General features: G+C 36.7%; 1 protein-coding gene across 1 annotated transcript in view; it reads left to right on the plus strand.

The window, feature by feature from the left end:
• LOC121322621 (alpha-1,6-mannosylglycoprotein 6-beta-N-acetylglucosaminyltransferase A-like) overlaps nt 1-22,869 on the plus strand; it is a 97,923-nt gene that overhangs the window by 61,097 nt on the left and 13,957 nt on the right. Inside the window, exons 9-12 of the mRNA XM_041262789.1 lie at nt 309-443; nt 3,410-3,543; nt 9,192-9,325; nt 19,759-19,908. Coding sequence (XP_041118723.1) covers nt 309-443; nt 3,410-3,543; nt 9,192-9,325; nt 19,759-19,908 — 553 coding nt within the window. The remainder of the gene's footprint in view (nt 1-308; nt 444-3,409; nt 3,544-9,191; nt 9,326-19,758; nt 19,909-22,869) is intronic.

Genomic DNA, 22,869 nt, shown 5'->3' on the forward strand with positions numbered 1-22,869 from the left:
CATCGTAGGCATGGATCAACAGGTTCTGCTGCAGATGAACAGAATAGAAGCAAAGGCAAAGTGAAAAAGCAAGGAACATGCAGCACTGTTTACCATACAGCATTGCTTACACGCGTCTCTTGCTCTCCCATTAAGGAATGCTTAAGCACTAATGTTCTTTTCCCGTTTTTTTAAATGCATTGTCCCGCCCCCACCCCCACCACTAATACACTCATTCTGTAGTTTATATAAATGTCCTTTTGGTTCATAAATTATTCAGCGTGCCTGGCTGTGTTTTTCAGCTTCACTTCATGTTTCCCTCTCTGCAGGATAATGAAAAAGGTAGTTGGCAACAAGTCTGGCTGCCCAACCAAGGGTGATAAAGTGGTGGAGCTGATTTACATCGATATTGTTGGGCTCACTCAGTTCAAGAAGACGCTTGGTCCTTCCTGGGTACATTACCAGTAAGTGTTGCTCAGCTTCTCCCTCTATCACAGTAGCCTATTACTTTGTAATTGTTTTCTGTTTTGTTTCTGCTAGAATGCAGCCAAGTTGTTTTGTTCTTTTCCATGCGACTTAAACCTTAAATGAGCGATGCTTCCTATCCAATGAAATCTCTACATAGCATTCTGTAAAGTTTGATGGCCATCAGCCAGTCGGCATAGAATTTCCTGTATTTAGCTGGTGTCAATGAATTATATTTTAAAGAATTAGTTAAAACAAACTGGTGTAGATATTATGACAAGTTGAGACTGCAAGCATCACAGTTAATGGTGTAGCTTGTATAATAATCCGCTTGTTCTTGCCATCTAAGCTTAGCTTGGTTTTCAAATGGGTTGACTCCAGATCCTTCTCTGCCCCCCTGTTTTAGACAGACATACACAGCACTGTATTTGGTAGTGAGTGCAGTAAAGTGGTAATCAGCTTGAAGAGGATTAACATATATTTGCATTTTAAATTCTGCTTTCGTTTTGGGTAAGTTCCAATTATGTTCAACCCCACCTTACCAGCCATCTAGCCATTTAAATTATAGTTCATGTACTTGGAAATTAGGGCGAGAATATATATATTATATTTATATATATATATAGATATATATATATGTATATAATATATATATATATATATATATATATATATGTGTGTGTATATATATATATATATATATATATATATATATATATATATATATATATATATATATGTGTGTGTGTGTGTGTGTGTGTGTGTGTGTGTGTGTGTGTGACACTTCTGGTACTTGGGTGGTCTGAATTACTGCTATCGTGCAGCGGTGGTATAGATTCTGCAGCGTTCCTGTGGATATCTGTTAGAATACACACAATGTACAATTGTGTCAGGGATGCTGGCACTTACGAGCTCTGATGGATTCCACTGGCCAGCTCCTCCTACAGCAATACTCAATCAGGTTGAGATCTGGGGACCGCGCAGGCTGTAGCAAGTGTTTTATTCCATATTGGAATGCACCAGCAAATCTTGGGGGTAACTCCCAATAAACTCCTGTACATATTGTATAAACAATTGCAAAATCTGGGCAATTTAGAACAATTACATTACAAGGCAGAATATCCTTTGTTTGATAAATCATGTAATGTTCTAGTGTGTAGGTCAAATTAAACAGACAAGTTCATAAACCACTAAAGAGGGGGCTGTTTCTGTTGATCTGACAATCTGGACATTGATCGGCTGAATGCAAGATTATTCTTAATAAATCTGTACAACATGCCCTCTGTCTGGTAGCGGATATTGTAGATGCAGCGATAACTGTAATTGCAGTCCTTGCATTGAACATCTCTGGCTGTCATAGCTCATTATAACTGCTGCGTTTCAGTAGAATATTTCATGTTCCTGAAATTTCTTGGGTTGTAATAAATTTACCGTTATGGTACATTTGTTTTTCGCTACTGCTGAGATGTCTGTAGCCTTTTATAAATGTGTTAGTTTAGCGTATTAAAATGTAATATCCTGTACTAAAATGAAAGAAAACTATTTACATTTCTGGCTATGTTAAACTTAGATTACAGAGAGAAAGCTCAAATCTACTTCAAACCTTCTCTCCCTATTTATGCTTTTTATTTAAAAAGGATGTAGTATTTTAACTCTTGAATTTGTTAATCTACTATTATGACCCCCTCCCCCCCACACACACACCACACCATTTCCGAAATAGACCATTAAAAGCATTAGCTGACAGTTCCGTTTACCCCCACAAACGATTTTATATTTACAGCATTTCAACTTATTTTTGAATGTCTGATTGTTGAACAAAGGTCACTTCGTTTTTCAACCATTAAATAATTTTTACCCAAAATACAAGGCTGGTAGACTTACCAGAACGTGCTTCACAGTAAAGCGTACAGAAGGCCAGGGTTTAACAATACTGTATAATTTGATACATTTTCTAAGATGACCTCTTGAACCATTACTTTCATGTGTATAGATTCCGGTATGTTGGGGATCAAACTATTTGAGATACTTATAGTGGTATCACTATGGTAAAGGTGCAAGAAATCTAAATGGGTTATGTGGGACAATGAATAAATTGCTCAGAGAATTAGAGCTGTCAACTGTATTAGTTATTTTAAAAATAATGAGAGCCATCATAAATCTGTTTGGTTTCTGTGTCCAAATACATAAATCATCCACTTTAAATTAATTCTTTCCTAAAGCAATGAATATTGAGATTTGTACCTGTTTGTAATGTTTCACTATATTGTCTGACATTCACATTTCAAGTCGGCCTAATTTAACATCAGTACCTTCAAATACAAGTCATCTGAATGCTCTGAGAACCACATTGGAACAGTTTATAGCTTCCAAAGGTGATTTTTAGTGAGGTGGTCCCATAGTTTTGCATGCTACTTTGCATTGCTGTAACTTGTGGGATTTCAAGCAGTAGGGGAATGTTTAAGTTGAGTGAAAGAGAATATTTTGCATCAGAGTAGCTCATCGATTTTCTTAGCAAATACCAGTAATTTTTCCAGCCAGTCTTGTATTACAGGCACCTTGATGATCCAAAAGTCAATATTTCTTCTTGTTGCTCTTGCCTTGCTGTGAGCAGTGCTCAAATAAAGCTCCCTCATTGCACTAATGGAGTATTTTATCATTCACTACAAGCAGACCACTACTAGTCTAGCACATTTTTTAACCATTTAACAATGTGCCAGAATGCACCGTTTCTATCCCTTTTTTCAAAATGTTCCCAGTGGGAGGGTAGACACCCCCTTCCTGCACTCTCGCCCCTCACCTCAATGTATCTCGATGACATTGATTACTGTATTTTACTATGAAAACTAATATGACCGGTGTACTATATCTTCAACCTCAACGGAAGTCATTTACAAAACAAGTGTCTTTGAAATGAATCACTGCATGTAGGAGTTCACGTTTGATCACGTTTTCCTCTTTTTAGGTGTATGCTTCGTGTGTTGGATTCATTTGGCACTGAACCAGAGTTCAACCACGCCCAGTATGCACAGTCGAAGGGACACAAGACCCCTTGGGGGAAGTGGAATCTGAATCCTCAGCAGTTCAACACCATGTTTCGTGAGTGAATCTATCCTGTTTGTACTTCTTTAGTTTGTAGAGCAGACTGCATCACCAGCCAGTCCATCTGTAAAAACAAAAGCCTTCTACTTTTACACAGTTACTGTAAGAAAAAGAGAAAAGGCATAGTAACTTGTATTGATAACCAGTGTGACAGTCTGGGAATTTATAAAAAGTCTTTATAACATTGTTAATGGACTTTGCATATTGAATAATTACAGTATTTATGTGGATTAAATGGCAGTATAATTCAGAAACCACTCCAATATTAAGGGTGATATTTTACATTAGGTATTGTCTGATTCATTAAAATATGATTATGGCAAAATAACTTTGTAATATACTTTCCCTTTGTGCGTCAGAGTTCTGAGAGGTTGAGGCACCTGTACCGCAGTGTTATCTGTATGTGTGAATCTGCTATTTCTGGGGTAGGAACCATTTTCTAGAAGGGTGCTCTAATAAAGTGCAAATACTTGAACCAAAATACATCAGGAAACAGGTCCTCCACAGCCTTTTCCCCTGCTTGGCAGCAATCTCATGATAATGAATTTCAGTCTTTATACATCAGACTGCGTGTATTAGAAAATAGTCCGGACTCAACAGTACTTATTGTCATTATAATATATGAATGAAGAATATTTCTATGAAAATCAGGCAGTTTGACCCTGGAATTTATTCTGATCCTTGCTATATTGCTATTGTAGATTTCTAACCTTCTAAATATTAATATTTAAACCTTCTGATATGATTAATTGTTGTGTTATACACAGTGTAGCCCCCTACAGACGTGCTGTGAATTTCTGTTTCCCCATCACTCAACTGATTGTATATTCGAGGTGCAGGTAATGTCCAGGTTTAGATCCAGTAGAATACATCTGATAGAAATGAAACATTATTTATGGATTTATCAAAGGGCAGTGGTGTACTTTTATTTTGTATGAGGAACACAACATTGAGGAGTAGAATACTGTAGCATTTCTGTTTGATGTTGCTGGGAGGGATGGCTATACTCTAACTCATGTGACTTCTGTATCTTGATGTATTTTCTATTTCATATACCCTTTGAATCTGAGATGCTAAATTCATCTCAAGAATCTGCCTTTTCTAAAGCCTTTTTCTTTTCATAACCCTACAAACATGTATACATACTTGGCATACTAATATAGCTTTCATATGTCTGTGATACTTTCAACATAAATTGCATTAAGTAGATGATGAAACAATGACCTGTAATATAATCTTGGTTAGGGCTTAACCAGCAGTGGAGCCAGTATTTAGAGAATATTCATTAGCACATGTGTTATTAATACGTGGATTATAGAAGTCTCTTTCAGGGCAGGCATGCTGTTGCTGGTAAATAACAATTTCAGTTTTTAACTGCTGCCACAGGGAGCAGTTAATTACCAGAGATGATATGAGATACATTGGTGATGGCTAAAGTGCGAGTTTAATAGACCATCCCTTTTCCTGTTTCACCAGAAACAATGGAGGACTAGTGGGTGGGTATGACATAGGCCACCTAATCTGATGCTTAGAAAAATAAGTATTCATTAACATCTGCAAAGTGACTGGACCTGTGTCTGTCATCTTATTCTAAAGGTGTGCAACTCTCATCAGCTCAGTCCATGGGATTAGATAGACTGAATAATCCAAAGCAGCATTTGAACTGCAACTTTGCATCTTGGAGGGATTCTTACCAATGAGCTACTGACAGCTTTGTAACCGATTTACCTGCACTAGTTTGTTTCGAATACTTTGGTTAGTTAGCCCTTTGTGCCACAGATGCCAATTATGGACTGTCACTCATGGGTAGTCCCAGGAAATAAATAAATCTGATCTTTCCATCTGTGTCTCTATTTGGATATTAATTTAACAAACTATGCAATTAAGAAACGGATGCATCAGTGAGCCATTATTTAGAAATGTCTGTCATTCTTCAGATGTGTTAATTACAGTAATAGTAATCAGACTGCGCTCCAATCTGCTTCTGTTGCAAACAAGGTCCCCCAACCCCAAAATGACTGTTTAATTGATGGAAAGTGCTGATAACATTTGTATGGGTTAATTGTGTTTTGTTACAGTAATTAACTCCACTGTGGTATGAATGCAAGTAGTTAATTAGCATGATATCGCCTAGGAATGTGCTGCAGTCACGTGCCTAATATTTCACTTTAGTCAAAAAATTGGAATATCGTCAGTTGCCTATTACCTATCCTTAAGTATCCTTTTAAGTATTAAGTATCCATTTAAAAAGGTTTAAGTAATACTGCAGCCACTTTTCATGTCCCCTCTTCTAAGAAACCATTTGAGATTGACTTCATACAGTGATACAGTATTTGCAGGAGTTATGTGAATTCCTCAGGATAAATGTGCCTGAGACCTTGACAGAGTTGCATGACAAATGCAGAAAGATCTCACTGCTGCAGGGTAAGCAGTATAGAGTTAAGAGCATCAGTGTGTGACAGTGCATTGAACCAGTGAAAGTAAATGACATGCTGCCAACACCCAAGTTAAATATTGCTGTAGTTTAAACGTGACCAATGTGTGCAGCAAAAAAAGGTTATCCCAGCAAAGTAAATACTACATAATTTGCTCAATTATTTCCTTTATAGTATACCTAAGCTATTTGGTTATAAAAACAAGGAAGTCATACAGAATAACATCTATCCAATGTGCATATTATTTCTATATCCGCCAGATGGGGAATTACATTATACAAATTATTAGCACTGGTGAAAACAAATGTCACAGTCTGATGCATTCTATTAGGTGAAAGTACTGTGAAAGGTGTGTTCGAAACTAAATGTGTTGCCAACATTTATTTATCAGTGTATTATTTTGTGTGCAACAACCGATCTATAAAATGGCTGACTATCATCTCATTAGTAAAGCTTACGGGCCACGTGTGCCATGGATACATGCAATAATAAGCCCTCTGCAGGTCTCAGCTTGACCATACAGGATCTGGTATGGAGCCATGCTGATATAGAGGCTTCAGTCTAATCCTCTAATGCAAAGAGGAAATTAACTGTTAAGCTGTTGTGCCATTTAGTCCAGTTTGCGACTAAATGGTTTTCCCTCCTAAAATAAAACTACAAATCCAAACATATTGCCTGCCATTCAAACACATTGCTTAACAGTAAGATTTTGTTTTGGTTACTTGATTGTTCACTACTTATCCAATTAAAGCAAAACTCATGTATTGCTGCCATGTATTGTTCAACTGGTGTAACCCTCTATATCAGATACTATAGTTTAGCAAAATGTTAGGGAGATTGTTAACTGCATATTCAGCACATATTGGTGGTTTTATTCAGGAACAGGCTGGTGCACTGTGTGCTACCTGTGCTTGAAGGCATGTAAAGACATGCAAAATGATAGACAATTATGCTGGCATCTCACTTGAAGGGGATAAGTATGCTATGTTTCTAAGTAGAGTAACTAAGATTAATTCTTCTTTGATAAATGGTGCAAAAATTAGAAACTAAGGCTGAGCTGATCAGCTCTGCACATAGGCAGAGAAAGCACCTGCACAGCTTATACTTCTCACAGAAATTGACCTCCATTTCCTTTGATTAAAAAGATCAGTTAATAACCACAAAGAGACAGAACACAACAACCTTCTTCCATTCTCACTAAGTCTTCCTTGGACAGATTTATAGCCCAAGATATCACTCTCATGAATGTTTCAGTTCACGGAGAAAAAAAAAAAAAAAAAAAAAGGTTTATTGAATGCAGCCAGGAGAGACCCATCCCCCATCTTCACAGGGAGTCGTGCCGGTACAGAGCAGCAGCTTCTTTCGAGAAGAGTGAACGGAAACCTCTTTACTGGCAGAACTCTGATTCGAAGCTCACAGAAAGGGTGCTTGGATACACTGTATGACAGATAATATAATATGTGGATGTTCTCCTTTTGAAACAGATCTACCATGAGCAGAACAGGACAGTGTAAAAATAAGGACAGCCCTTCAGAAGAAATTACCACAAGCTTCTAGACCCCAGAGACATTTGGCGAGAACAGAGACGCTGTGGAAAAAGTGTCTTGGCACTTTCCAGACAGCTAACAATGAGTGTCACTATGCCAAATAGAAGATGTGATATGGTCTTGAAACAGAGCTGTTTATCAATCCCTCTCCCGACAGCCACAGAGAGGTTAACCTCATAGACATTTGTTTTGTTCAAGAGCCAGGAGATCCTAGGGTTGAGCACTAATATTTATTATAAATTACAGAAATAAATGACCTGTGGTTTTGTAGATGTTAGTACATCAAAATCCACTTTCACACTGGCATGATCTCCCTGGGTCAGAACCTACCCGGTCAAGACCCGGTGTTATGCGAGTCCGGTAGGCGATTTCACATTGCTTTTGATAAAGCAGGGTTGACCTGGGTGACAGGCGCAAGTAAACAATGTGCCTATCAATGCCCCTGTCATTATTCAATGTTCAATCGACTATGGTGATGCAGTATATAGGTTTGCATCACCATCAACTTTAGGTAAACTGGACTCGTTATATCATGCAGCACTGAGGTACAATACAAATACAAGATTTAATACTCATCATTGTATATAATACGATTTGGTAGGCTGGACTTTTTTGGCTCTACGCAGGTTGAAGCACTGGTATATTCTGGTATATAAGGCTATTCAATGTAGATTACCCTCTTATTTAAATGAATACCTTATAGCTTCCCATAATAACCGTAGCCTCAGATCTCATTCTTTTTTGCATTTTAAAATTCCAAATGTGTGTACTGAGGCTGGTAAAGGATCCTTTGCTTATTATACTCCATGATCCTGGAATGAGTTGCAGCCCAAACTAAAGCTGCAGACCCAGATATCTTTATTGAAATTTAAGAGTAAACTGGATGATTTCGTGACTGAGAGTTGTAATTGTTTTAAGTAGTTGACTACATTTGTGTATTTTGATATTGTTTTAAATGTGATTTGCCTGTGTCTTAATTGTATTTTATTGTGTATTTGTTCTTGTTATCCGATTGACTTGCTGCTACCTGCTTGGCTAGGTCTCACTTGTAAAAGAGGTTTTAATCTCAGTGTGACTACCTAGTTAAATAAAGGATAAAAAATACCCCCTTTCACTGCAGTACAGATTACGTTTTGCAGTGCAATTTTTTTCTCTATTTTTTCTGAAGACTTGGAGATTTCACCGTCCTGTGCACATATGTTCATCGACAGAGTGTTTTTTGTGTCCAGCATCTTCCATTGATTTAAATGAGCGATGGTTTTAGATTTGATTTGTGTTGAAGATAAATTTTCTTTTATAGTATTACTAAGCTACCGGTTAGGTTTTAGAAAATAAACTCTGGACCTCAAAGCCATTTTAATCCAGGTGACTAATATTCATTTTGATATCATGAAGAATTTAATAACAACACCACCACAGTGGGCAGGCTGCGTTGTGCCATATAGAAATGGGTGGTTATAAATTCAGATGAACCGTTGTCCGTGCTTTCAAAGGTTTTAATGTATGGAATCGCAATTCAGGCAAGTTGTTACTAGATCACAAAAAGAAGGAATTTTCTGTGTATTTATATTGTAATTTACAGTACAGAAAGCAGTCAGCATATTCAGTAACTATTAAAAGATATGGTTTTGAATATGGTGTGTCATTCATCTTCTGCCTGCAGCGCACACACCAGATAACAGCTTTCTTGGATTTGTGGTGGAGCAGCACCTTAATGCCAGTGACAGAAAGCATATTGATGACATCAAAAGGCAAAATCAATCCCTTGTGTATGGAAAAGTGGCTAACTTCTGGAAGGTAAGTGGAACTCGGTTTATTTATTTATTTATTTTTTGAAAAATAGAGATTAGTGCCTCATTTCCACTGCCTTTCCCCAGGTGTAGCAGAGCGGGATGGTCTGTGCGAGGTGTAGATGGCTGTCTGCGTTCCAGTGTAATTTTCTCAGGTATAGCTGACTGAGAAAGCAGTAAAAGGTCATGTTGGATTGTGGGATTGAGTGAATATGTGCAAATAAGCAAAGATGGACAAGGTTGAGCAAAGATTTGTGGCTGTTTTTTTTTTTTTAATTATTATTATTATTATTATTATTATTATTATTATTATTAAAAAGCAGTGGAAAACAGCCCCCACTCTCTCTTTAGCACACACCTTTCGATGACCTATTTTTGTGCAGCAGTTTGGCCCCATTGGTTATGAGGTATGAAACTGTACTATCTAAGGAAACACCCTCCAGCTACACCTCTCCCAGACCGCCCAGCTCAGCTATACCTGGCAAAAAGCAGTGGAAACTAAGCATCGGAGACACATCTCTGTCTAAAGTTATTCATTCAGGGCTATTACAAGCTTTGGTTATGACAAGGGGACTACAAAATTGTGGTTGTGATACAATTGTCATATTTTTAGAAGAAAAACATTGAGGCTACATTGCATGCGCAGTGCCCAAGATGAAAACAACATTGCTGGTTTGTAGCATCAATTTTATGTGCACCAGAAGTGCCCGTATATCCCCCACTTTACCTGTGCCATGAGTCCTCCACACAGCTGTTGGCTGAAGCTATTATAACTGTAATCCTCTTAAGCAGTCTATTCCTATCCTCATCTATGCCACGTCAGCGGGTCAGCCTTGTTATTGACCTCATAATAAATCGATGCAGGGTTCTGGTAGCGACAACAATACAAGCTTAACTAGTACCTCATGTTTACCAAGCAGTGTATAGCGATCCCTCTGCACTTGGATGACAAAACAAACAAGCATCTACCGAGAAGCGCAGTTGAAAAGACGCTGTCAATGAAGCAGCAAAATCCTACTAATCTAAAGCTAGGGATCATCTGCAGTAAAACAGACCTCAATTGTAATGATCAACATGTCCTGGAACTAAATATATGTGCTTGTGGTACAGTTTGCAAAAGGCTCTTAGAAGTTGGTAATGCTTTGAGAGAGAGAGAGAGAGAGAGAGAGAGAGAGAGAGAGAGAGAGAGAGAGAGAGAAATAGATAGCATTTCAAATCTTAACATGTTAATCTGCTGGTAGTTTCCTGGTTTTATTGCTGCTTCGTGTTTAAAAACACATTTTCCCTTCCGCTGTGCAGTGTTGTTAACCCTTCTGGGATGAAACGGATTGAAACGCATCACAAGGTGCCTCTTGGTAAATGAGCAGAATAATGGCACAGTGCTCTTCATTGCCTTAAGGTGCCTGCATGCAAATCACAAATACAAATAATCAAATGGATAAAAAGGGCTCTGTTCCTCTATTGATTCATTGTCTGAGCTCCATGCCAGTAACTGGTTTAGCCAGAAGAAACATATTGTGCAGCGCCCGAGAGTTAATCAATGTTAAGATGATTTTTGTTAAATGCTTTCTCAGATTGTTGTGGGAGTAAGATCCAGCTAGCCGAGTGTTCAGGAAGATTCCGAGCTGTGTATTAAGCAGCAGGCTGGTGTTCAGGTGGAAAGAGGTTTGACATTTCCATGAAGAATTTTCTCTGAGCCCTGCTAGCTCTGTTTTGCAATCCATGTGAAGATTAAAGCCCTTTGGCAGATCATGTTCAGGCCTCGGGAAGCCTGCATGTAAAATGAATTCAAATAATTATATTCCTTTAAGCGGAGTGCAAAAATGCTTCAGAACAAGCTATTTCAATAGCTGTTTAAAATGTATTTATTTTTTATTTTTTCTTAATCATATTTTTAATAGTGGCACTGCATTCCCTAGAGTCACGCCTTTCCTTTTGGTTTCCTTGTTTATATGAAGTTGAAACCAAAGGAGACTTTTTTTTTGTTCCAATATACTTTAGATCCTTGTATTCATTTAGATTAAATAATTAGTTTGTTCTAAAACCAGACCATAGAATCCTGTTTGCTTCCTTCCTTGTTCCTTCATCGTTGTAACACCCGGTCATTGCATATTTACAGTTTGCTAATCCAGCCGTTGCTGAGTTAATCTGGTTATAATTTAACGGATTTGTAACCAGGTTATCAAGTGATCGAAGATCTTGCTGTATTTACAGTTTTAATAATACTACTAATAATGCTTTGCTTTATTTTGATAATTTTGTTTACATAATCTCAGCTTCAATTACACTAGTTCATAGTCTTTCTAAACAAATCCACACACAGTTAAATCAAAATAATTTCTTGGTTGCTTGTGTGTAAGCAATGTGCTATGGAAAACATACATTTGTTCTACAGCATGGTTTGGTCGCTGTAAACAAGTGTTATTTCTGTACATTTGATCTTTAATACATGGTTGTCTGGAATACATATTAAGAAGTGTTTATGTTCTATAGATTATTTTAATTCATTGCACAGTTTGAAAGTGGCAGTTGGTGGAAGTACAGTACTTGCGTTCTAGGTGCACCACTGAGGAGTAATGTGCCATAGTAACACCTGTTATTTCCTCAATAGTTTTCTTTTTTTGGTTCAAAATATCAATGCTGGTCACTCTCACAGAATTTAGATGTTATGTTAGAGACAATGTGTTTTTTTTTTTGTTGTTGTTTTTTTTGTCACGCTTAGGGTAGGCTAAATCAGACAATACTGAGCTTAGAGGTTTTTAATGATAAGTTAGGTTTGACTGTAACAAATTGTAAAATTAGTATCTATTGGTTTCTATGACATGTTATCGCTTGCTACTCTGTTCTGCTTCAGTGAAAATGAAAGCAGTGTATAATTATCTACTTCGGACACATTTACTAAAATAAAGCATTTTCACATAAATGAAGGTAGGAATGGCAAACAAGCAGGTGACCTTGCAAAAAGAGAGGCTGAATCAAATAGTGTGAAATAAGTAGGGCAGCTCTGTGTCTGATAACACAGCTCGTCAGGCACAACTGTAAATATTGGGCTGTAATTAAGACTGCTGTAAAAATGTAATTTTGTGTTTAAATTTTCATGTGTCATGTTTATTATAAAGTTACTTCATACATTATTTATACATATTAGCTTTTAAAAACTGGTGACTCATCTCTTTTCCAGAACTACAGGCATACGTTTTTTCTCATTGTTCCTCTAAAAACAGTGGTTTTATCTAGGATATTCCCTGGGGTTCTTATGGAACTGTAGATAAGGCACAATGATATCATGACACAAGTAGTATCAATAATGTAGAGCAACAGAGTAAGGCAGTGTTTAGGACTGAAAATGATGATCAGAGCTGTGATGTCATGTGCAAACAGCTAAAGGGAAAAATTCATTAGATTTGAATATGCAGTTAAAAAGTCAAGAATATCTGACTGTTCCTTACAAAATATAACCACCTTGGGCTTTAAAAAGCATTTTTTGATTAGCTGTTCTACAATTTAGAAGAACAGACAAAGGAGTCTCTTTAGTTAAAGTAAGCCTTGTCAGGTGGATATGACAGTAGGTCTCTGGACCGCAGGGTTAACTTACCTTTTTTATTTGAAGATCCAGAGATACCGAGACAACTTAAAATGTATTTTTTACCTGCAGGCCCCTCCTAATGTTTTTTTTTTTATTTTTTTTTTTATTTTTAATGTAGCTACAGAGGCTTGTACATCGAAAAACAGTGTTAGTGAAAATGTTCAAGAGCTTTCCAAGATTAGAGGCTACATTTTAAAAGTCACTGGGGGTGAGTGGGTGTTTAAAGGTTCCAAGTTGCATCTCTGTTTGAAAGCGCAGCCCTGTTCTGTTTAGAGCAGGAGATTTCTTGGATAAGCAGCCTGTTTTCATGAGAGTCGGGTCAGCTCAGTTTGGTTGCAACATTATCTCCATGGAAACAGTACTTGGAAGGGCTTGAGTAGCATCCTGGTTATTTTATCCCTCTAACAGTGCTGTTCATGTTCTCTTCAGGCAGAAAAATTGGCCTGCCTTTTTATAGAGCTGACCGAAAGAATCAAAGTGTTTGTAAGTCTCAGGTTATTTTTATATGGTGTGGAACTTTACAAAGGGATGTGATCTTAGTTACCCAGCACAGTATATTGATCACATACATTATTGACAAGCCTTGCATTCATGTTTGTCTCCTCCCTTGAGCAATGCTAACCAATATGCTGTGAAACTGTAACAAAATCTCTCTCTCTCTCTCTCTCTCTCTCTCTCTCTCTCTCTCTCTCTCTCTCTCTCTCTCTCTCTCTCTCTCTCTCTCTCTCTCTCTCTATCTATATATATATATATATATATATATATATATATATATATATATATATATATATATATATAACAAACTTGAAATGTTCTGTTTAACAGTACCAGTAATAACTATACTGAAAATACTATTAAAAAAATAAGCATCTATTAGCAGATCTATCCTAGTTTAAATTCTCACATGAGAACAGCTTCTCTTTATAAAATGGCATGGATAAATGAAGTGCTGTGATTGGCTGAAAAAGATCACATGACTGCAGTAATAATTGTCTTACTGCATGGCTATGACATCATAGACCAACTTACTTACCTGATCTATTAATATTACTACGCCTTAATAGTAACACTTATCTAACACTTATGGAAAATTACCTGTATGGTAACAGGGTCCTGGGAGACAGTCAACATGGTTTTAGGAAAAGGAGATCGTGACTAACTAACTTGCTTGATTTTTTTGAGGATGCAACATCGATAATGGATAATTGCAAAGCATATGACATGGTTTATTTAGATTTCCAGAAAGCTTTTGACAAAGTCCCGCACAAAAGATTAATTCTCAAACTGAACGCAGTTGGGATTCAAGGAAACACATGTACATGGATTAGGGAGTGGTTAACATGTAGAAAACAGGAAGTACTTATTAGAGGAAAAACCTCAGAATGGAGTGTGGTAACCAGCGGTGTACCACAGGGATCAGTATTAGGTCCTCTGCTATTCCTAATCTACATTAATGATTTAGACTCTGGTATAGTAAGCAAACTTGTTAAATTTGCAGACGACACAAAAGTAGGAGGAGTGGCAAACACTGTTGCAGCAGCAAAGGTCATTCAAAATGATCTAGATGAGATTCAGAACTGGGCAGACACATGGCAAATGACATTTAATAACGAAAAGTGTAAGGCACATAGGAAATAAAAATGTACATTATAAATATCATATGGGAGATACTGAAATTGGAGAAGGAATCTATGAAAAAGACCTAGGAGTTTTTGTTGACTCAGAAATGTCTTCATCTAGACAATGTGGGGAAGCTATAAAAAAGGCTAACAAGATGCTCGGATACATTGTGAAAAGTGTTGAATTTAAATCAAGGGAAGTAATGTTAAAACTGTACAATGCACTAGTAAGACCTCATCTTGAATATTGTGTGCAGTTCTGGTCACCTCGCTATAAAAAAGATATTGCTGCTCTAGAAAGAGTGCAAAGAAGAGCGACCAGAATTATTCCGGGCTTAAAAGGCATGTCATATGCAGACAGGCTAAAATAATTGAATCTGTTCAGTCTTGAACAAAGAAGACTATGTGGCGACCTAATTCAAGCATTCAAAATTCTAAAAGGTATTAACAGTGTCGACCCAAGGGACTCTTTCAGCCTGAAAAAAGAAACAAGGACCAGGGGTCACAAATGGAGATTAGACAAAGGGGCATTCGGAACAGAAAATAGGAGGCACTTTTTTACATAGAGAATTGTGAGGGTCTGGAATCAACTCCCCAGTAATGTTGTTGAAGCTGACACCCTGGGATCCTTCAAGAAGCTGCTTGATGAGATTTTGGGATCAATAAGCTACTAACAACCAAACGAGCAAGATGGGCCGAATGGCCTCCTCTCGTTTGTAAACTTTCTTATGTTCTTATGTTCTTATGTTCTTAAACAGTGTTTCTGCAGGTCAACATACAACTGAAATAGTATTTAAATCACTCAACAATCTGTTTTTTCCATGTATGTCACTAAAAATTACAGAAAAATTGGCAATTACGCTTTGGTATTTATTTAGTCAGAGAACAGAACAAAGAAAACCCAGAGGCAGGCAGTGGCAGTAACACTATTCAAAAGTCATCTGAGAAATCACCACGCAAGTCTCACTCATCATGTAGTATAGTGTATATGCAGCAGCGGCATGATTTACTTATTAAACTAAATATCGCCTTATAAAACTTACTAGAGAATATGCAATATTACTCTAGTTAACACATCCGCTGGGCTTTTAAACAAGGTCGGGCTCGGCATAGAATGCTATTGTGCTTGCCGCGGACGGGAAGGACTGCAGCAACTTTTTTCAATAATGAGCTTTATCGTAAGGAAATTACTGCATCTGATTATTAATCATGTCATCATTTTCGCTTTTCAACGTGCTTGCTAATTTTTTATTTATTTTACCAAATGAACTTCACGCTGGTGGAGGGAGGGCAACTGGTCTTATTGTGCATTGTTTAAAACATTTGATTAACTCAGAAATACAAAAGTCTGATTTGCTTGTATTTTACATGGATCCTGTTCAGAGGTCTTGACCAGCAGCTCATTCTGGTACTGTACAAACTGTTCTCTCACACATGTGACTGCCATTTTCATAGCCTTAAAAACAAGTGATTGATTCCTGGGGTCTATCACACATTTACAGATGCAAATACACGTATTTAACCAGTCTGCACTGGTAAAGTAAATATTTTGTGTATAATCTGCTGCTTTCCATATTTTCATCACTGGAAAGTCATTAAAAAGCTGTTAATACTGCTGTAATGCTTTCAGTATCTGATCACATCTGAATTCTCTATACTCATTATGTCTGCTGGATGGGATGTGGAAGAAGCTTATGGTGACTAAAGCGAAGCCAAACAATCATTTGCAGTACAGCTCATATTACGTGTTTTATTCTCCCCCCTCCCCTCAACCAAATGTCAGCTAGAATGATGTAGCGTTATGGAAGCATCTAGATGTAAAAATGAAGATTATCTTAAAACATGATGAATATTTTTTTTAAATTTTATTTTGAGGGGTCAAAATATTTTTGAAGTAGGTTGTTAAATGGTTGAGAAAATATTTTCTGTTTAGAAAAATGAGCCATAAAAATTATCATGAAATTTTTGTCTGATTTGGTTATTTAGAAAGACTAAATAAAATGCCTTGAAGTTAAACTCAATAGTTTTTCACATGAAAAGTGTATTTGAAATAATAAAATAAAATAACTGCTAACATTGTACATTAAAAACATCTTTAGCAAACGGCACTCATGGATTTTTTAAAAATAAGAAATTACTTTTTAAAGCCTTTAAAGTCCACTGTGCTTAATGTAAGTCAGATTTTCAGATTCATACAGAATGAGAAAGGCAAGTTACCGACTGACAGACAAGTCTACGAAGAAAAAGTGTTTTGCAAATAGCTGGTAATACATATAATAAAATAATAATAGTAATAATAATAATAATAATATATAATAATAATAATAATAATAATAATAATAATAATAATAATAATAGGGAGCATTGGAAAATGCTGAAATAAAATAAATAAATAAACTTCAGTTTTTCAAAACAATCTTATCGAAGATGCAGCAGTCCGTCCTAATAGCTTTCTCAAAGTGTCTTTTATCACATTTTATTGTGGCTAAATTGGGGCTACAGTAGATTATTTCAGTGAACAGATTCTCCACTCCTTCACCACAGAGACAAAAGCCATTGTGTGCATCTGCCACCAATGCATTTAGACTTTATTATATTGTTTAGAAAAAAAGAATGCAGTGCTAACACATTCTGCAACCCAGTTTCTGCCTGTAACTTTAAGTACAGCTAAGATAACTTCAAACTGCGAGTGATCTGTACACTTAATTAAACTTAAAAGTACCCATGGAATTGTGCAGATAATGGGGCTATCGGTTCACATTAGGTACATATTGTAACGCATTATCCCAAAGAAAAGGAGAAAAGAGAAAGTGATTACTTTAGTGCTCATTTGGCAAGCCTACTGTAATTCTCAAATTCGATTTGGTTATTACAGACAAACATTTTTTCAGGTTTAACCTGTTGTGTTTTATCAGCAGAATAAACCATCATTAATTATGTGTGTTTAAGGTGTGTGAAACTCATTTAAAATTAAACAATTACAATATTTTCCATCAGATGTTTCTCTCCTGGCTTAAATATGTCTGAAATCTACTGTATACTGAATGCAAAAGAGTGGATAGTTGGCAGAGAAGCATATTGTTGGCATGTCTAGTTTTACAATAAATGCAATTATACGTCATGGAAATTAGACTGGCCATGCAATACGTTATGCAAAGATGTATGGATTCTCTTGAGCAGGGATGAAGTTCTCAACAAAAAAGTACATGGACTCATGCATAGCCAGGTGTAAACATTAAAAAAAATGGATACACTTTGAGTGCCAGTGAATAAATACTTTAAAAATGTATACATATTGGTACACAATACATTTATAAATACAAAATAATACTTACAAAAATAACTGCTCAGTTATAACCAACTCACCATAACAAATAATCTGAAAATACTGAAAGCGTAAACCATCTGCTTGTATCACTGTCATGTACTGTAATATAAGACTTAAGTTAACCCTTAAATGACAAGCATTAAGAAATATTACACTATGCAGTAACTGCTTTAGAGAGGGAGTTTTGTTTCAAGATATCCTTAAAAAGGGGTGATGTTATAAATTAAAAAAAAAAAAAAAACTGGTTCTACTACTAATGATGTACTTGGCCATTTTAATCTCCATAGTGTTCTCTGAAATCATCCCCATACTTTCCAGACCCTGGGTACCCACCTACAACAGGACCTGACCATGCCACAATAATAGCCTTGGATTAGAACATACATGCCTGTTTCTTTTATGTATTTTGTACATATTATTTATCTTACAGTAATATGTTCTGTGTGCTTCTCTGTTGTGTTTGTGTGGATTAATTACCATGATCTATTCCAGAAAAATATTTTTTCAGGCAGAAACAGTATAAAAGTAGTTTTTTTTTTGTTTGTTTGTTTTTTTTTTGGGGGGGGGGGGGGTTTAATCCCTGGTATAGTGGTTTCTGCACAAGAAACAAAGTGTCAAAAAACACATTTTCATAAAGTAATATTGTAACTATGGTTTACATCTGCCTTTTCTTACAGATTTGCACGACAGTGAAAAGTCACATTTAACGTAAATAAAGCCTTCAAAATGTTTTAGAAAAGGGGGCATTGTACAAAGGAAAAACACCACTATTTTAGTCCTCTAACAGAAAATGCTAGGATCACAAACAAAACTTTGATCACTCTGCTTAACATGTACCTTGCAAATTGGGCAAGTGTTTGAAAGCGTGAAGCACACCTCCATCTGTATCCCGATTCTAACTCGCTTACCAAATCTGAAGCAGCACTTTGATCCTGTTTTTATTATGCTATTGTTAATCCCTACTGTTCCACATATCACTTGCCATTTTAGATTTTGCTCAAATTCTGACGTGGTAAATCGGTGCAAGGCAAAACGCGTTATGATAATTATTTCTAATATTTATCAAATATGTAATTTTATGGTGAACACTGATGTGGATTTTTGCCTTTAAATTCATGTACAGCAATGTTCTTTTCAAATATTGCATATAGTCTCTCCGCCACACTAAAGAAAATAATTATTACTTCATAATAATGATAATTACTCAACACTGCGCTAGTGGACTGTGTGAGTGGATGGAATGCACCCACGTTGGAGTAAAAGCAGATTAAATAAATCCTGGTAGCCAGTACTGGCAGAATTTCATCCCTGCTCTTGAGTATCCACTGGCACTGCTAGGAACTGAACTCACCCCAGCTTATCTAAATTGAGGGCTGCACTTTTGCTTTCTGGATTTCAGTGAGGAAAGTGGTACTTCTACATTCCCATTCCTCAACATGTCCATTAGTTCAGCCTCCCAGTTCTGGAATGGTAATGCGTGTCTTGACAGGTCGAGCTTGCAGACATGTGCAGCAAGTTATGACGAGTAAAAGGCGTGTACGGTGGCCCAAATCACGGAAACCTTTAGCAATGAACAAGACAATCCCTTTTCCACTTAAACAAGACAGGGGGGGGGGGGGGGTGCAGCGGGTAGGTGTGACTACTGTACATATGTTTTGGCTTCAGTAGCAGGCCTGTCAGTGTAGCGACTGTAACCTGCTATATATAACCTTGTTCCTAATCATGTACGCAGCCAAAAAACTTTTCAAATACCTACCCTCTGGAATACATTTCCCTGCAATACCAATCTGTTCATCCTAAAATATATACCGGTGTATGTACACACATACATACATAGTGGGGTGGGCTTCATCTCAAGCACCATACAGAGAATTATTTTTACTCATGCGATGTTTTGAATTTTGCAGGACAAGAAGAAATATTTGGACATTATTCAAACCTACACAGAGGTCCACGGCACGGTTCACGGAACAAGCACAGAACACCTGCCCAGCTACGTGATAAACCATGGCATTCTCAGTGGCCGGGACCTGCAGTTCCTACTGAGAGAGACCAAGGTAAATGACAAGAGATTGTCAGGCTGTTCCTTTGTGCACAAGTCCCTTAGACTGTAGGAAGTTTGAAGAAGTGTGTGTTATTCACTTAACCTTTCAGTCACACAACACTTAAGAAGAAGCTTAAATGGATCGCGCTGTGTTTGAGCCACGCAACATATAAAACACCAAGTCATTTACAAACAAATCTAAACAAATGTGACATTGTATGTATTTTGGGGAAGTATCATAAAGCGGATAGTGAAAGTAGAACCTAAAAGCAGAAAATAATTTGAAATGTGAATAGGTGAAGTGAGACACAACAGGATGATTAATACCTTGTTGTGTGATTCAGATGTGCCACAGAGACTAGTAATGGAGTCGTATACAACTGGACCAATTATCAGGACATCAAGCCCTTCTCTGTTCAAATTACATATACAGTTTTATTGAATCATTTTAAAGCATCATCATTTATTGAATCAATTTAAAGCATCATATCTGCTTCCAGATTGAATTCCTAATTGCACTCTCAGGACTGGAAGGCAGACGTACAGTATCGTCAAAGCTGTCGTAAAACACCCTGGTGAATAAGAGGAAAAGTGGCTAAAATTCCAAAAAAAAAAACAACAGGCATTTGAAAGGGTTTTTTGAATATCCATTAGCTGAAGGTGCTTTATAAAAGTGCCACCTCAGCGTTATGCAGTATAGCACCTTATGGTACTGAAGCTGTTTGATGCAGAATGAAAATGTTGCTGACCGTGTGAAAACTGTGACAATTCAAAACTCATTTATAGCTTTTAGTTACTGCAGGTGTCTGTAACCCCCTTAAGTGCAAAATATTTTGTAACTTTACATGGTTAAAAATAATGAAGCACTGTAGTTTTTGTAAGCCTTTGAATGTTTATTTGTATCTCTCTTTTCCCCCACAGGATTTCTCTTGTGCATGTTTCCGTATGTGTTTAAAATGTTATCTCATCCTGTTTCCTTGGTAAATTACTGTAAATCCCCCCCATCAAACCCTTACTTTGAATGATCCATTACCCTCCATCTCAAATGAATGCTAATTGTGGTGTACTGTATACTACTCAATACAGCAGTTATACAGTTTTTGTTCATGGTTTAAATATGTGGTTCACAAACATATATGTGAGTGTGAGTGTGCGTGAGTGTGTGTGAGTGTGTGTGTGTGAGTGTGTGTGTGTGTGTGTGTGTGTGTGAGTGTGTGTGTAGTGTGTGTGTGTGTGTGTGTGTGTGTGTGTGTGTGTGTGTGTGTGTGTGTGTGTGTGTGTGTGTGTGTGTGTGTGTGTGTGTGTGTGTGTGTGTCAGACACTTGGTGTATAAAATTTGGTACTTGTTATTACGAAACGATCATAAATCAAAAATATGTGTGTGAGTGTGTGTCTGTGAACCACATATTTAAACCATGAACAAAAACTGCTATTTAGTAGTATATAGTACACCACAATTAGCATTCATATATATATATATATATATATATATATATATATATATATATATATATATATATATATATGAATTAATTTAATATTTAATTATTTTTAACTTTTATATATATATTTATTGGAATTAATTGGTTAATTCTTTTCTGTTGAGTCCCGCTGGCATAATTGTGTTCAGTCTATCCATTTACTTTCTTTTATTCTTCTACATGTCACATTATCTAATTTTAGCTGTTCTAATACTACAAACTTTATATCATTTATGTCATGTCCTTGACTGGTGAAGTGCTGTACTATTGGTTCATTCATTTTCTTATTTCTAATTAATGAAAGGTGGTTCTGAATTATTTTATATAAAGTTGTTCCAGTCTCTCCAACATATTTTATTTCATCACATTTTTCACAGGCTATTTCATAAACAACATTGCTGTTTTTACAGTAGGTGTTAGTTTTTAGTGGATATGTGGTATTCTTATGTTTAATTATATTTCTACTTTTGTCTATGTATTTACACACTTTACATGTACTAGTGCAAGTATCTGTAGAACCTATTCTGTCAATTCTTTTATGTTTACTGTGAACTAGAATATCACCTAAATTAGCTTCTCTTTTGAATGCTACAACTAGGGCCTTAAGAAACACTTTTTAAAATTTTTCTGAATTATGTAGAATATGCAAGTGTTTCCAAACTATCTTAGAATATTGGGCAAAAGTTTAGAGTACGTCATTACTAGTGGGACTCTCTTGACCTTTTTATCTCTATTTTTATAATCTAGTAGAGATTGCGCCAGGATATTTGAGCAGTGCTCTGTGGTACGGAGTGACTCCATAATGTTCAAAACGTATCTCATCATCTGCCTGCAATGTTCCATGATGTTTCTGCAGTGTGGTGACAACACATCAGAACACTGGGCTGCACCTCCCACCTATTAGTCAGGGCAGCAGTGTAACAAATAAAGCAGTCCTTCGTTAAAGGATTGTTTGCCACAGTGACGTTTCCCTCTCATCAGACCACATTGCTTATTGCTCCTGTGTGACCTGAGCTATGTCTTTCACTCAGACCAGCCATTACAGGACATAATATATACTCTGAAATACCTGTAGAGTTGGTACAGGAATTGCAGCCATTCTAATGCTTGATAAGGACACTTTGCTGAGCGTTATTCAGGTTTGCATACTGTACTTTCCTGAATGATTGCTTTTCCTTTATCAGGTTTGGTTTTGTTTAGGCCTTAGTTTGATAACAGCCAAGATGTGGCTGCCCTCTCTTTTCTGTCATTAAAGCCACATCCACAGTATGAGATGTAACCCTAGGTTTGTAAATTGAGTTGAAAAAGCCCTTGATCCCCCTCCTTAAAATATGTTCTGTGGCTGTACACATTGCCGGCAGAGCAGGGGAGTAAAAAGCTAATTATAGAGAGCAGATATTCAAACCCCACTGGCTAATATTAAGCTGTGACTGTATAATAAATAGGTTGGAATGTTGTGAAACACTCCAATTAGTGAGCAGCCAGTACTTTAA

The sequence above is a fragment of the Polyodon spathula genome, chromosome 11, assembly GCF_017654505.1.
Source record: "Polyodon spathula isolate WHYD16114869_AA chromosome 11, ASM1765450v1, whole genome shotgun sequence".
Taxonomy (NCBI): domain Eukaryota; kingdom Metazoa; phylum Chordata; class Actinopteri; order Acipenseriformes; family Polyodontidae; genus Polyodon; species Polyodon spathula.